General features: G+C 37.9%; 1 protein-coding gene across 1 annotated transcript in view; it reads right to left on the bottom strand.

Moving 5' to 3' along the window:
* LOC122549894 (ATP-binding cassette sub-family A member 13-like) overlaps window positions 1-15,859 on the bottom strand; it is a 278,487-nt gene that overhangs the window by 80,082 nt on the left and 182,546 nt on the right. The window contains exons 35-38 of the mRNA XM_043690092.1: window positions 13,808-13,960; window positions 7,010-7,208; window positions 3,414-3,632; window positions 666-862 (exon numbers count right to left, since the gene is read on the bottom strand). Coding sequence (XP_043546027.1) covers window positions 666-862; window positions 3,414-3,632; window positions 7,010-7,208; window positions 13,808-13,960 — 768 coding nt within the window. The remainder of the gene's footprint in view (window positions 1-665; window positions 863-3,413; window positions 3,633-7,009; window positions 7,209-13,807; window positions 13,961-15,859) is intronic.

Genomic DNA, 15,859 nt, shown 5'->3' with positions numbered 1-15,859 from the left:
CGTGGTCTGTTGAATCCATCTGGTTTCATTTTATTGGAAGTCAGTCTTATTTATTTCTCCAGATTTCTGAAGTTTTTTGAGTAGGGCTGTGATTCAGTTCTCTAGTTGTGGGGTCAGGTCTATTGCCACTTGTTGGTAAGTCTTGGTATCTGCTAGTAGTGGGTTCGCTTTCTTAATGTAGTCTCTTTGATTTAAAATCACTGTCAGATGTCCTTTGTCTCTTGGTACGATAATAATATTTTTATCTTTTTTTTAAGTGCTTTCCTTTTTTTGCGTATTGAGTGTGTTTCCTTCCTTTTTCCTGCTTAATGTTGGTGTGACTGTCTGTCTGAGGACAAGCCAAACAGAGACATGCACATGAATTCCTAGAAGCATTGCACTCCAACCTGAACTCCATCAACAAACACATTGACTTGGATCCCATTTACCACCCCCTAAGAAAAAGGACTGGAAATGATATCACCACACAAAATGACATCACCATAGGAAATGACATCACTACCTCAAGGAAATCTAAATACATAAATCAAAAGCTGACCAAACCACCAGTGCTTCACCAGAGACTCACTGATAATTTTACCTAATATGGTGACGAAACGTCTGTAACCGAACCTTCCAGCTCAGCAAGCAAACTTACATCCATTAACTTTATTCATTTTCCTTACCTGTTCTGCATTTTAAAATAACATCCCAGATGTTACGCCGAGAACAGGGATCAACACCACTGGTGGGTTCATCCAAAATGATAGTAGACGAGCCTCCAATGAATGAAATTGCCAATGACAGCTTTCTCTTTGTTCCCCCAGACAAAGCTCCAACCAGTTTATGTTGGTGCTGACCAATCTCAACATTCTCAAGGGCCCTGAAATAAAGGATTTATATGGCTTAAGTCAGCTTACAAATTATTAATACAGTTCAGGGAATTCTGAATCAAACAGTATCAAGAATATCCAGGGGCTTTGTGTTGTCTTGCCAAGTTCAGATGTTCTTGAGAATTCCAAGGGTATTCCCATAATTTTCATTTGAATGGCTCTTTTGAAGAATCCACACTGAAAGTTCTGAATGTAATATTATTAAATAGAAAGGGAAGTACTTTTTTTGTTTTTAAAAAATGTTGTTTCTTTATCACTTAGATGACTGTAATGCTGATTCAAGGTCCCTAATTCAGGGTTTCAATTAAGATCTTTCACAAGCTTGCCTGGACAATGAGAATTTAAACTAATACCAGGATAATTTGGCTGGAGCTGCAATTCAGTCACTAACCTCATATGTAATAAACACATTGAACCTTTCTGACTGCTGGCACCTGAGTGTTTCAGATATTCTACACAACCTGAAATGACATGTTTGCCCAAGATTGGGAGAGAGAAGTTTATTTCAAGTTCCACTTAAAAGGGAGAACTCTATTTTTCTGTTTCAGTTAACTTGTGAGAGATGAAATATTGTAAGCACCAAAACTTTGGATTTTTCTACACAAAGTGTCAAATGGTGACAATCACAAAAAAAGTAGGTCAGAGCAAACGTATGTTTTATCACAGCAAAAAAGTTAACATTAATTATGAATTAGCAATCTTATTGCAAATTTTCATGTGACATGAATGTACATTAAAATATTTGCACCTCTTTCAAATTGCCATCTATTAACATAAATGAACTGAAAATCACAGCAGCTATGCTGACTTCTGTCCCTGATTTCTGATAAGCACAGCTATCGACAACAACTTTGATTTATATAATAATATCTTCAATGTCAAAAATGTCAGAAGAAACTTTGCAGAGGTGTCATGAGATAAAATAGACAAAGTACCAATGGGGATTTTAGGGAAGTAGAGAAAACCTTAGAAGATGTGGTTCCTTATCAAAGTCTTCAAAAATATGATGACAATTGAAAACTATTGATTTAATAAAGAAATTCTATAGCATTACATCTAAAATTCTCAAACTGTGTCTATCAAAGTCAATGAAGAAGTACATGAGGTCAAAGTTGGAGATATGCAGAAACAAAAACAGAAATTGCAGGAAAAGCTCCACAGGTCCGGCAGCATCTGTGAAGAGAAATCTGAGTTAACGTTTCGAGTCCAGTGACCCTTCCTCAGAACTAATTCTGTTTTTGATTTCCAACATTCCCAGTTCTTTCAGTTTTTATTGGAGATAATCAGATTTGGAGGAATAGTGCATGGCTAGACAATGTTACAAAGGTAGGCAGGAGTGAGGTCATAAAGGAATTAGAAAATAATAATGATAATTTTCATACAAAACATTGATTACCAAGACTTAGTGTAGGTTAGTGAACTCAAAAGGTAATGAATGTGTTAAACTTGGTGGACCTACAAAATGGATTTGATACACCAACTTTAGCATCAAGCTTGCATGGTGAACAACAGCTTGAACCCTATTTAAGAGGTTGGTATTAAAGTCAGTCTTCTAGTGCATGGAACTAGAAAATGGTTGTGATTGTCGGGTTTATCCCTTTACCATTTTTTAATTAGGAGTACAACATTTGCAATCATTTAATTTTCTAGCACCAACCCCTCTTCTAAGATGGACTAAAGATTATGGCCAGAGTATCTAAAATTTCACCCTTCCTGTCTCTCTGCATCCTAGGATGCACCCCATTCAGACCATGTGATATTTCTACTTTAATGGCTGGCAAAGTTTTAAAGTAGCTTGTTTATCTATTTTTGTCACTACTTAAGAATGGTACCTTGATGTAACTTTATTTATTTAGTTGAAAACAAGTTTATCACAAAAAAACACATTGTTAATCATACTTTGTACACTGCCTGCAAGCTATCTAACTGTAAATAATTGAAGAAGACATGTTTATTAATTACCTTAATGGACAATAATCAATTCCTACTCAAGTTTTTTTTAAAAGATACTTTAAAACTTTTAACTGAGCTTTTTTGTCTCTGTGTTGAAACATAGCTTCATTAGAAGCCTTCTCAAATACCAATTACAAATTTGCAAAACTTTTTGATTCATTAAATTTGGATGAATGTGACTGTTGTATGTGAGTGTTGTTTGTGAGAGCGAGTTCAATAGCTTAGCAAAGTGATGCAAAATAGCTTGGAAACTCCTTTTGCATTGCGTGTAATTTGTCCATGAAATTCCTCCATGTAGTTTGATTGAGTTTTTAAAATTATTCGTGGAGTTTAGGCAAAACTAGCAAGGCCAACATTTATTGTCCACCCCTAAGTGTCATTGAGAAAGTGATGGCAAGCTGCCTTATAAACGGCTACAGTCTATGTGGTTAAAGTATACCCACAATGCTGGTAGTTCCAGGATTTCAATTGCAATTTGGCTGAACCACTCTAAACGAAAACAATGCAGTATAGTGGAATCTCCTGTGCAAAGCCCTTTTTAAACATTTTCATCTCGTTCATCTGGCAAGGCAGCATATTCAGACTTACATTTTCACTTCTTGCAACAGCTGTTGGTAGGTCCACTGTGGTGCTTTTATTATGCCATATAACAGGAGATGTTCACGCACTGTTAATTTCTCAAACAGCACATCATGTTGTAGACACACTCCCAGCTCTTCTCTAATGACTGACATTTCTTGACTCATATTCCTCCCTTTAACATAAATACTCCCAGAGCTGGGCTGGTGCAAGCCAGTTAGCATTGACCTATATAGTTGGCAAAAGATAATACGTTACCTTGGGTTAAATTTCATATGCAAACTTATAGGCCATAATGCATCAATAAACCACTTGTCAATAGCTGAGTAACTTACAATTTTTTTGTGGTGTGATTCTTCACCACAAACTCATATGTTTTATTTAACCTAAGATTTCTACCATTTTTAGAGTGTTTGAAGAAGTTTAAGGAACTTTTCATGCACTAATGTAAAGATGCACATGACATTGAGTACACATAACCTGCATTGGTGCTGCTTCACTAATACCAAGTTAAATTCCTCAACTTACTTTAAAAACTATAGCCTTCTAAAATCTGTATGATGCAACCACAGTAGCTGCCACAGGATTTTATCTAATTCTCCAGTATTGGAATTTGCAGAACTGAAAGCCCCTAATTATCATTGTACAAATCCAGCATCAATTTGCCAAAAGAGAACCACATCCCCAATGTCCTAACTGCTTTCCTCATCTCATTTATGATACCACTTTCCTGAAATATAGCTGGTCCTGAACACATCATGAAAGTAGGAATTGCCAACGTTGAGCAGCCAACCTTGCAGCTAATTTTCAGGTAACATTTATCAAATTCTGCTCCTTAACAGGTCCATCAGAAGATCCAGAATAAGCAAAGAATCAGTGCAATGAATCAGACAAATATCAGGTATGTAGTGCTGGTAGAATCATAGAATCCCTACAATGCAGAAACGGGCCATTTGGCCCATTGGGTCTGCACTAGCCCTCTGAACAGCATCCCATCCAAACCCAGCTCCCTACCCTATCCCTGTAACCGTGCATTTATCATGGCTAATCCACTTAAGTCTGGATTAGCCATGGTCCCTAGACACTACAGGCAGCTTAGCATGGCCAATCCGCCCAGCCTGCACATCTTGGACTGTGGGAAGAACCTGGAACACTCAAAGGAAGCCCATGCAAACATGGATAGAATGTGTAAAATTCAGACAAACATCACCCAAGACTGGAATTGGGTCCCTGGAACTGTAAGGCAGCAGTGTTAACTCCTGAGCCAGCATGTCTTTAGGTTTTTTAAAGCCTGGATTAATCTCACCAATAAATTGTTGTCCCTCAAGTCATCATTCATTTCAAATACATCAAAAGTGACAAATATTTCCATTTAAATCTTGGATGTGCAATCAGACCTTCCAAATGGTCCCAAAAAAGGATACACTTCAGCAAAACGCTTGGGATTTCCAGTGTAAAAACAGACTTGATTTAATTTCAGTTAGTTCAACAATCTAAATAATAACTTCACCCATGGAAAATAAATGGATTTTTTTTATTTACATCATTATGGGATAACTGGTTTTAACTATTACTGGTATTTTTTATGCAGTTTTGCATCCAGTATATCTACAAATCTGTAGCTCAGAATCCAACATGGTTTATAAATCAATTTTCCTGTACATCAGTAAATAAACTGATTCAATAGGAAACAGAACACAATTAAATGGGAAAAAAGACTCTGGGTTATTAATTAACTTTTCATCTATCAAGTTGTTATATGTGGGCTATTAATCTTTAATTCTATTGACTGATTTAATACCTAGGATTTGAAAAGAACACCTTTAAATGAGCCAGGACTCTGTGTTTTAAAATGGCTGCTGAGGTCACTTGGCAAAAATGAGCAGCCAAGTACTTAAAGCCTTTGATATGAATTAACAGCAGACACATCTGTTCAGTCTTGCTGCAAAATTTCACACTTGCCATCGTTTGAACGACCTCAAAACAAAACAAGATCAATAAGCAATAATAATCTATTTTGCAGAAACTATTGGACACAAAGGGAACCTACAGAATGGGGTACAGAAGATTCTCCTACTTGTTTGGTAGCTTTGACAATGGGAGACCAAAACCTTTTCTTTAACATTAATCATCTCAGAGTATGCCAACAGTCAGCCATCATATGACTGAACTTATGAATGGCTATGATTTTCTTTGGTACAAAGGGCTGTAACATCAAGAATGCCTGCAGGGTGGATTAGTAACATCGCTCTCTATTTTGTCTTTAAATTTGGGCCCTCTCTCTTTTCCAAGTTGAACTTGTTGAACAAGTTGAACTGTATACAGCGTAAAGAATTTTAAAATAAAAAGAATTGCAAGCACCATAATATTCACTCTAAAAAATGATGCATTGCAATTTATCCTAGAAGAACAACCAGCTAAATTAACACAATTAACATAATGTCCAAAGGAACATCAGAATCTATAATTACTTTTATTAATGGATTTCAACTTTGTTCTAAGTCTATCGCCCTGACCCTCTATTTGATCTGTTTTGCATGCAAATGTACACACGTGTTGCAGGCTTCAGGACTGCTTAACCTTTTTAACAAGTTTCATACTTTGCTTGGGTAAGTTTTGTTTAGGACCAGATGAAACCCCCTCAAAATATGTTAAAAAGATAGCCTAGACCCTAACTTTTTCTTATTTTAAAGGTAAGTGTAAGGCATTGCATTCCCAATGCAATTGGTCAAACAATTCGACTTTAAGCAAAACACATTTTATTTTTACACTACAGTTAAAATACATTCAAAATCAAAATAAAAGAAAAGAATTGGCTTAACTGTAACTATCAAAATACTTAACAAAATAGTATATATATTAACTACTGCTAATCAACTATTCCAATATAATACAATCCCTTAAACACACCCTTGATAAAGGCAAATTCAATAAAATTGATTGTCTCAGACACACAATTCCAGTAGCAGGAAGAGAACCCCATTTTTAGCTGTAACAGAGAAAGGAATAAAAGCTTTCGCATGTTGCTCCAAGACCTCAGCAACTGCAGAAGGTTAAAATGGAAAATGCTGGCTCTGTGAAAAAAGTGACCCTACCCATTCAGATTGCTTTTATTGTTCTAACTTTTAAAAAAAAGCCCAAGGCCTCACAAGCTGTTTACTTTATTGGCTTTCAGCAGAGCAGTTGTCACTTACATCTTAACCTTTCTTCACAAAAAAAAGGACAAAATACCCCTCTTAAAGCCATAGTAACCTCATAGCATACAATAAAATTGATTCCTTACTTCTTAAAAAACTTCTAATCAAAGAGACATATCTGGCTTATTTTGTCATGTAGCTTGAGACATAGTCAAGAACATCTTCTTAAAGTTTCAAATTCTATTATAACCAACCTCAGGAGTGAAATGGGAGAAATTTATTTATCCACTGTACTTCATAGGTAACACTATAGAACAATATGAAAAAAATAAGCATTCACTGAATAAATGGGTTAATTTGGCAACTGATGAAATTGTATTGTCAAATGCAAAGCTCAAACAGGACAGAATTCATCGTTTCTCTCCACTTATTCTAAGTTAAATTAATACATTCCATTTCACCACTTACATTGTTGTTGTCTTGCCTGCTCCATTGGGTCCTAATAAAGCAGTAATTTCTCCTTGATAGAAATCAAGGTTTAAGTCTTTTACAGCTACTTTTTCTTTGTGCTTAAACTCTTTGGTGAGTGATCTTAAAGCAACTCCAATGTTCAAATTGGGAGGTGTAATTTCTTTCCCAGTTAAATCCATAGAATTGAATGGGTCTCCTATTGAAAGGAATGAACAAAATTATCTTTTATAATTTCATACCAGAACTCTTCCCTAGCAACCTGCTAGCACAGTAATTATATAATAATAACTACTGATGGCAGTCTCATTCTTACTGACACGGTTGGGTTTGAAGAATATTGTCTCCTGAATTTATTTTTGATATTTTTCTTATATCATCTCATGAAACGTGAAAATGAAATATATAGTTGTAACAAATTTCAGAATCTGATATGGTTTAGAAATAAGATGGTCTGAGTGTGTTTAAATGTCTCACATCAAAGAGAAACTGGTAATAATTCCAATGAAAATAAAAGTGATATTGGTAGCTAGTGTACCAATCCTTAGAATTTACAGGTGCGCTCACCATTCACCATATTTATTCATTTGGAACTATTACAATGATAAGTCAGAATCCAAAAATACTCCAGACATTTTTAGTCCTTAATTTCTGATTCTGGCTTACCATCCAGAGTTCAAGATCTCTTACAACACAAATCTGTCTATTACATTTGGAAATTATTAATTTAGCATTGACCAAGTAATTCAGTTCAAGTTACCATTCTATTCCTGGAAAGGAAAATTACCAATAATTATGCTCCCACATAACAAACTCACTTCCTAATGACATTAACTTTGGGTTATTTCAATGAAAATAGAAAGGAGAAGGCTGCAAAATGGGCTATATATTCAATGTCACCTTTTTAACATGAAATCACTTGGAAAAAATGTGCTTCACAGTTAGCCTCTCAGAAGACATCTAACGATTTTTGTGTCTATGAGTATAAGTTAGTGTACAGTTTGCACTATTAAAACGATATGATATCAATTGAAAATGCTTAATCTTTTCCTGTTGTTCTTATGTATTCAGTCAAGTACAGTGCCAAGACAAGTTGAGAAATGTGCTGTGAAAGTTTTAGGAAGCAGTACCATTTTACATGACTATCAAGGCCATTTCCTTGCTTCTGATCTCCTCCAGAGTCTCAGTGTCTTTGACTGAAGGCAATATCTGCCAATACCAGGCAACCTAACAGCTACATGCGTGCAAGCCTCCTGAGCCACATAGGAATAGACTTCCAACATTGTGCATGCGATATGAAAATAAGTGAGTGCACCCTATAATTGTGTATCTCAATGAAGTCTTCTTTGACACTGAAAAGGTTGGGAGGCATTGGTGCAGACGTCCATCATGGTGGTACTTCTGAAATCAGTTTGATTTATAGACCATTCAATGGCTTTCAAATGTTACGGGATTTGTGAGCTCTGTTCATAAAATGGATAATAGCTGATGAGGAACTGAGAGGTTGAGACATAGGAGGAGGGAATTTAAGCTTGACAAAAGGTTCAGCTTTTAATAGATGAGCTACTGATTGCATTGAAATCACTTGGCCAAGGTTTTTGGGAACAGAGAAGGCCTTTAAATTTCCCTCTCTAGACTTGGCCTTAAGTCTGCCTCAGAATTGCCATTTCCAGTGGTAGGCCAATCTCCAGACTCTAGATTAGAGTGGTGCTGGAAAAGCACAGCAGGTCTGGCAGCATCCGAGGAGGAAGAAAATCGACGTTTCGGGCAAAAGCCCTTCACCCATCTCCAGACTACTTGTCGCCTGAATCTGTGGAAAATTCCACCTCCCAGTAATCTCAACACAGTGGCAAGATTTGTCCCATCTCTTTATTTCCACTTCTGAACTGAGAATCTTGTCCTGATGTGCTGTTACTTCATATTTTGGGAATTAAATAGTTAGACTCAAGTGTAAGAACAGAATATTATTTTGTGATAGGGAAAAACAAGTAAGTGAGCCAAACAATAAGTAGGGTAACAACAGAAAAGTTATACATTGTGTGATTAATCACAGATAATACAGAGGGTGTATCTGGTGAAAGTCCAAAACCTGAAGCTTGAGCTCCTCCTGATGGAGATACTTCCTCGACATGTGCTTGCTCAGGACAGAATTGTCCTAGTGTTTTCAAAAGTGTCTATACTGTGATTTGCTGACAATTAACTTATTTAACATAAATAAACTTAAAACTTAAACAAATATTCACCAATCAGCTGCTCATGTTCCCTATAATTTTCCATGCAGAATAATTTAGTTTCCGTAAGTCAGTCAGGTAGCCCAGCCAAGTGGACAACTTTAACATGTATGCGTGCATAGCCCATATTATAAGTGATTGTATCGCTGAGCTTGAATGCTCATATATATGTATGCACAAATCACTCAATACCACTCACACAAGGGGGATGTTTGCTGCTTCTTTCACTCTCTTAATCTACAATGTAAACACTTCACCATGCAAAATCATAATGTACAGAGGTTTGTAACAAGTTCATTTGAAGACAAAAGTCAAAACTGGAGGGTTTCACATCATCTTCAAGATGCTGCTGAATGAGTTCAACCAGCAGACGGACTAAATGGAACTGCATATATGCCAGACTATGGGACACATCATGTGCAGTAGTGGGTCTGAGAAATCGCAGATGTTCACAATACCAGGCCCAAGCCAATTTTTAATTTACATTTGCCAGAAATAGGAATATGAATGAGCAACCACTTTATTTTAGATGTGTTGGTAGAATCTGTAGTTACTTAAGCAAGTTTTTTTCCCACTTGCTCATGGAATGCAGGTGTCACTGGCTAGACAAGCATTTATTCCCATCCCAAATTGTCAAGAGGAAATGCAGTGGTGAGCTGCGTTCTTTAACTGCTTGAAGCCGTGGGATATAGAATAACCCACAGTATTGTTTTGGAGGAAGTTGCAGGATTTTGATCCAGTGACAATGAACAAGTATTAATATAGCTCCAAGTCAAGATTGTATGTGACTTGGATGGGAGCATGCAGATGGCAGTGTTACCATCTATTTGCTATCTTTATTCTTCTAGACGGTAGAGGTCAAGGTTTTGGCAGTTGCTGCTGAAGAAGCTTTGGTTAGTCACCGTGATGCATCTTGAGTTTTGACATACTACTGCCAATATGCACCAATGGCAAAGGGATGTTGAGAGTGGTGTTTGGGGTGCCAATAAAGTAGGTTGCTTTATCCTAGATAGTGCTGAACTTCTTGAATGTTGCTGGAGCTGCAACTACCTAGGCAAGTGAAAAGTTTTCATCACACTTCTGACTTGTATCTTATAGGTGGCAAAAAGATACGAGGTGCGTTACTCCTGCAGAATTACCTCCAACAACCACATTCATTTTCCTTAATTCTAGGTATGACTCTAACCATTGGAAAGTTTTCACCCTGATTCCCATTAACTGCTATGGCTCCTTGGTGTTACACTCAGTCAAATTTGGGCTTGTTGCAAAGAGCAGTCAGTTACCCCTCACCTCTAGAGTTCAGCTTTTTACTCAGAGTTTGAATCAACATTGTAATAAAGTCTGGAGGTAAGTGGCTTTTGCATAAAACAAACTGAGTGCCAGTGAGCAGATTATTCCTTTGCAAGTGCTGTCTGATAAACTATTGACGATGCCTTCCATCATTTTGCTGATGATATGAGTAGAGTGATTAGGAGGCAATTTGCCAGGTTGGTGTTTTAGTGTCCAGTGTCTTTGGCCACCTTTTATATTATATGGGAGTGAAGACTGGCATTTGTGATGTTCAGACCATGAGAGGAGGCTGAGATGAATTGTTCATTTGGTAATTCTAGCTGAAGATTGCTGAAAACATGAAGGTGAGACTTTGTCTCCACAATGACTATGTGGTGGTCACTCCTATCAATACTGTAATGGATACATGCAACTGTGACATGTAGGTTGGTGAGAATATGACTATTCCTGCCATTATGCAAAGTCAAAATACATTACGAGGATTCCTATTACTTCAACAACCAGTCAGTTAATGCATGGAGAACCTTATGTATTCAAGCATTTGGATCTCTGTTGATGCTGTCAAAGATACCATCTATCTATTTTTTTTCATTTATATATTTGTTAGTGACCTTGGGCTATCTCCTGGAATTCACTAATATCTCTGGGGAAAGTGGACTGCCCACCTCCTATGACAAACAATTAAAAAAACTGTACTTTTGGCTGACTGGTGTTACTGATCCTTCATTGACCAGCTGTTTTCTTCAAAACTACTGACAGTACCATTCCTGCAGCATTTTATCCAATTATTTTAATATCTCCTTGGTTAATCAAAACCTCTGACTTTGCTCTGTCAGATTGAGTTAATTTTGCATTTGATATATTTGGCTGACAAAGTTGGCAGGTAGGAGTCTACTTCCTCTGATTGTACCATAGTTATGTGGCATACAACAATTCCTTCTACTACTCCTTTTCCTCCAAGTTGCCTCATGTACAATGAAATTCTGACTGGCACACCCACAATGCTATAAGGTGTTAGTTAGAATCTACGTAACTATATAGCTCTCCCTGAATGTTGCGGGATACAGGAAATTTACTCCAATAACAAACATTCAAAATAATTGCTAGAATAGCAATTTTCCACTTTAAAAGTCAGTGTTTGTTTCTTTGGATACGAATCTGACATGCTGCAATCAGCTGAGAATTTTCAGTTTCTATAGAATTAAAACTAACACACAGAAATGGATGTAAAGGTAAGTGGTACATTGTTTCCACTTCTTAACAGTTCATTTTCATAAGACTACAAGATGAATGAGCAAATATAGGCCATTCAGCCCATTAAGTTCTACTCCGCCATTCAATGAGATCATGGCTGACTGGCTCTGACCTCCATAATCATGAAATGTTTCAAGAGGCTGGTCATGGTCCACATCAATTCCAGTCTCCCAGCCTGCCTCAATCTCCTACAATTTAACTACCGATGTAACAGGTCCACAGCAGATGCCATATCCCTAACCTTGCACTCATCCCTGGACTATCTGGACACAAGGACACCCATGCCTGACATTGATTACAGCTCTGCCTTCAACACTATTATTCCCTCCATACTGATCTTAAAACTTTGTGACCTTGGTCTTGATCCACCCTCTACAATGAGATCCTAAGCTTTCTGACCCACAAACTGCAATCAGTGAAGATAGGTAACTGCACCTCCTCCACAGGAATACTCAACAATGAAGCCCCCTAAGGATGCATCCTCAGTCCCCCCCATTGTACTCCCAGTATATCCACGACTGTGTTGCCACATTCCGAATGAACGCCATCTACAAGTTTGCTGGTGACAGCACCATAGGACAGATATCCAACAACGATGAGTCAAAATACAAAAGGGAGGTGGAGGGCTTGGTGCATGGTGCAATGAGAACAACCTCCCTCAACATTGGCAAAACTAAAGAACTGATCATTGACTTCAGAAAGAAAGGAGGAGAACATGCCCCCATCTACATCAACGGAACTGAAATTGAGAGAATAGAAACTGTCAAGTTTCTTCAGAGTGATGAGAATCAACAACCTGTCTTGTCACGTAGATGTGATGGTCATGGAGGCACAACAACACGTCTTTTTCCTCAGGCGGCTCAGGCATGTCCAGAAGGACCCTCACCAACTTCTACAGATGCACCATTGAAAGCATACCTCCGGCATGATGGCCTAATATAGCAATTGCTCTGTCAAGGACCATAAGAAGCTACAGAAGTTTGTGTGCACATCCCAGTTCATCACAGAAGCCCACCTTCCATCCATGGACTCCATGAACACAGCTTGTTGCTGGGGAAAGGCTGCCAACAACATCGAAGACCCATCCTATCCTGGTAATGCTCTCCTACAATCTCTCTCGTCAGGCAGAAGATACAGAAGCTTGAACATATGCACCAGCAGGTTCAGGAACATCTTCTTCTCAACCATTATTAGGCTGATGAATGGACTCTGTAGCCTCAAATAATGCTATTCTTGCTAATGTTGACCTCACCTAACACACGCCCTATACAAAGTAACCTGTATGTCACTGTCTAGGTTTTTTTACAACTTTTGATCTGTTCATCTTTGCTTACTGTGATCTGAGCTGTACTGCTCACAAACCAAGCTTTTCACTGTACTTGGTACACCTGACAAGAAATCAGTCAATCAACCAATCAATTAATCCTCAACTTCATTTTCCTACCTTTTCCACATAACCTTTGATTCCTTTCTTGATTAAAAATCTATCCTTTCCCAAGCAACTTTACTAGGAGTGATGATTGCTTCAGTAAAATCACAAACACAAACTCATTGGGGGTGTATACAAATTGCAAAGGAATTCTTGCACTTTCACCTCTATACAGTTACCAAAAACAGGAAGAGTTATGGTAATAGTAGATTGGATTTATATAGCAGCTTTAACACAGGAAAAAAGCATGTTATAGATGTGACAAAGGTTTACACTGCATTAAAGAAAAAAGATGATTAAAAGTTTTGTTAAAGTCTTTGGATTTCAGGAGTATCTTAAAATAGGAGTGTCATGTGGAGTGACAGAGAGATTTAAAGAGCGACCCTTATGGGTTAGTGCCAGATTGGCTGAATACATGCTAGTCAGCGAGCAAAGGAACATGAGCACACAAGACAGCATATATGGATGATTGAAAGATTTTTGGAGATTTGTGGAGCTTAAGGCACAATTTAGGTAAGTGCAACAGAAAATGAATGTTTTCAGATCTTTAAACAGATTATCAAAACATAAGTGCTCACAATATTTGAATCTTACCTTTAACATTAATTTGCTGATTGTAGCAATCAAGGTTTTGGGCCCAGTAGCCTTCTCCGACCTTTCTGTCAAAGCGCTTGGCACAATCACACAAGGTTTTCCAATACAAACTGGTAAATGGGAAATACCAACGCTTCCGAGATCCATATTTACCTAAAATTTGATTGTTAAAGTGAAATGTAATACTTCAGTAATTCACAGATTACATTAGACAAACACTGATACAAGTCCATAAATACATGCACAGCCAATCCCTTAAATAGCATCTCACTCACGAAAAACCATTTGAAACACCTCAAGAGAGGAGAGAAAGGAACATAAGAGTGAGTCGCTATTGAGTTAGAGATTCCAAGGATGGGCAAGCACAACCAGATTTATATGCCACTCCTATATTTTTCCATTAGGACTGAGGTCTATACTGGTAGAAGGGAATTCTGATACTCTTCTCCAGAAATACAAAACATACCTGAAATCAAATAGATAATTTATCGTACAGTATGGTTGAGAAAAGTCAAACCATGTCCCCTTTTGCAACAGGCAGTGTACCGTATTCGTGATTCAAATGTCCAGATTTCCAGATATTAAGAAAGCTCCTGTGAAAGTGTAAGCACGCAAGACAAGTGTGGAGTTATGGTGGCAGTCAGTTAAGGGTTAGAGTGCCATATGAGTAGGGTGCCATCTGAGTGCCAAAGTACCAGAGGGTGGGGTGCCAGAGGATGGAGATCTGGGGGTCACAGGCGGTGTGTTGGGTCTGAGGTGATGTAGTGGGTATTGGGTCCAGAGGTGTTATGTCTGGCAGGGGAGCATATTGTTGAAAGAGATGCCAACCAGGGTGGTACAATGCCTTGGGGAAGAGTGTGACAGCTCCAGTGACATGAGAGAGAGCTTTCAGCTATGGAAGTCGAAGGCATATTAGGTTGGGCAGAGAGAGGATATTGGGTCCAGACAGGAGGGTGGTTGTCATGTTTGGTGGGTGGAGGAGTGGAAAGGTGTGTCAGGTCTGTCTGAGAGACCTGGTGGTGCCAGGTCTGGCACAGATTGAGGGTGCATGTGCCGAGACCAGCAAATAGTGAGCGAGAAAGTCAAAATCGACAGGAATCAAAACAGTGGCAGTGTAGGGTGCCATTGTCAGGTTTGGGGCAATGGGTAGAATCGTCTTGGCTTGGGGCAGTGTAGGAAGAGTGACTGTTGGGGTTTTGGTATATAAGGAGTTTGGGAGATGTAGCTGTAGTTGGAGAGAGTGGGCTGGTGGGGGAGTGTGGTGTATCAGAAGTTCAACTTAATAGCTATTCAGCAGTTAGATTAGTTTTTTAATTGTCTAACTTTTCCTGAGAAGCTCTCAAATTAACAGAAGCAGAAGTGTCCAAAATTTCCACTTTCAATGGATCCATTTTTAGGGATCTGGTGTGCCTGGGATTCTGCATGATCCCAGACAAACACTAATGCACACTGCTCCAATGACAATTTGAGTATTGGAATGTATGGGTCATTATTTCATTCCATATAATTGATATAAATGCTTGTTTTACTGTCTAATTGATGATACCATAAAATACACAAAGTGCGTGAGGTACATGCATGGATTTTCTTAAACCTTTGTCCCATACACCTGTGGCACATTATATTAAAGAGAATACAGCTGCAGAATTGAGTGATGGCTGGAGGGAATCAAAGCAAATAGCTGCTTTTGGACTGGAGGGATGTGGGCATAGAGATATGCTGGATCTCTTCTATTTTCAAATTATAGAAATGATTAGATTTTGGATCTTGTCAAACAATGATGAGGAATGCAAGAAAGGATAAAAGAAGTAGCAGATGCAGTTCTATGCAGACAAATGTGATATTGTACATTTTGGACAAATGGAGAAATAGTGAATATTATAGAGGAAATATCTTAATAGAGGAGAGGAATTAGCTGATATATAATAAAAATAAAATGAATATATCTGTAGACGTCATTAATTGGACTATAGTTTGAATATTACATGCAGTTCTGATCATGGCATTTTAGGAAGGATATTGGGTCCACTGAAATGATACAAAGCTGATTTG

Source organism: Chiloscyllium plagiosum, chromosome 5 (genome assembly GCF_004010195.1).
Source record: "Chiloscyllium plagiosum isolate BGI_BamShark_2017 chromosome 5, ASM401019v2, whole genome shotgun sequence".
Classification (NCBI taxonomy): Eukaryota; Metazoa; Chordata; class Chondrichthyes; order Orectolobiformes; family Hemiscylliidae; genus Chiloscyllium; species Chiloscyllium plagiosum.
This window is presented reverse-complemented; position numbering and strand designations above follow the sequence as displayed.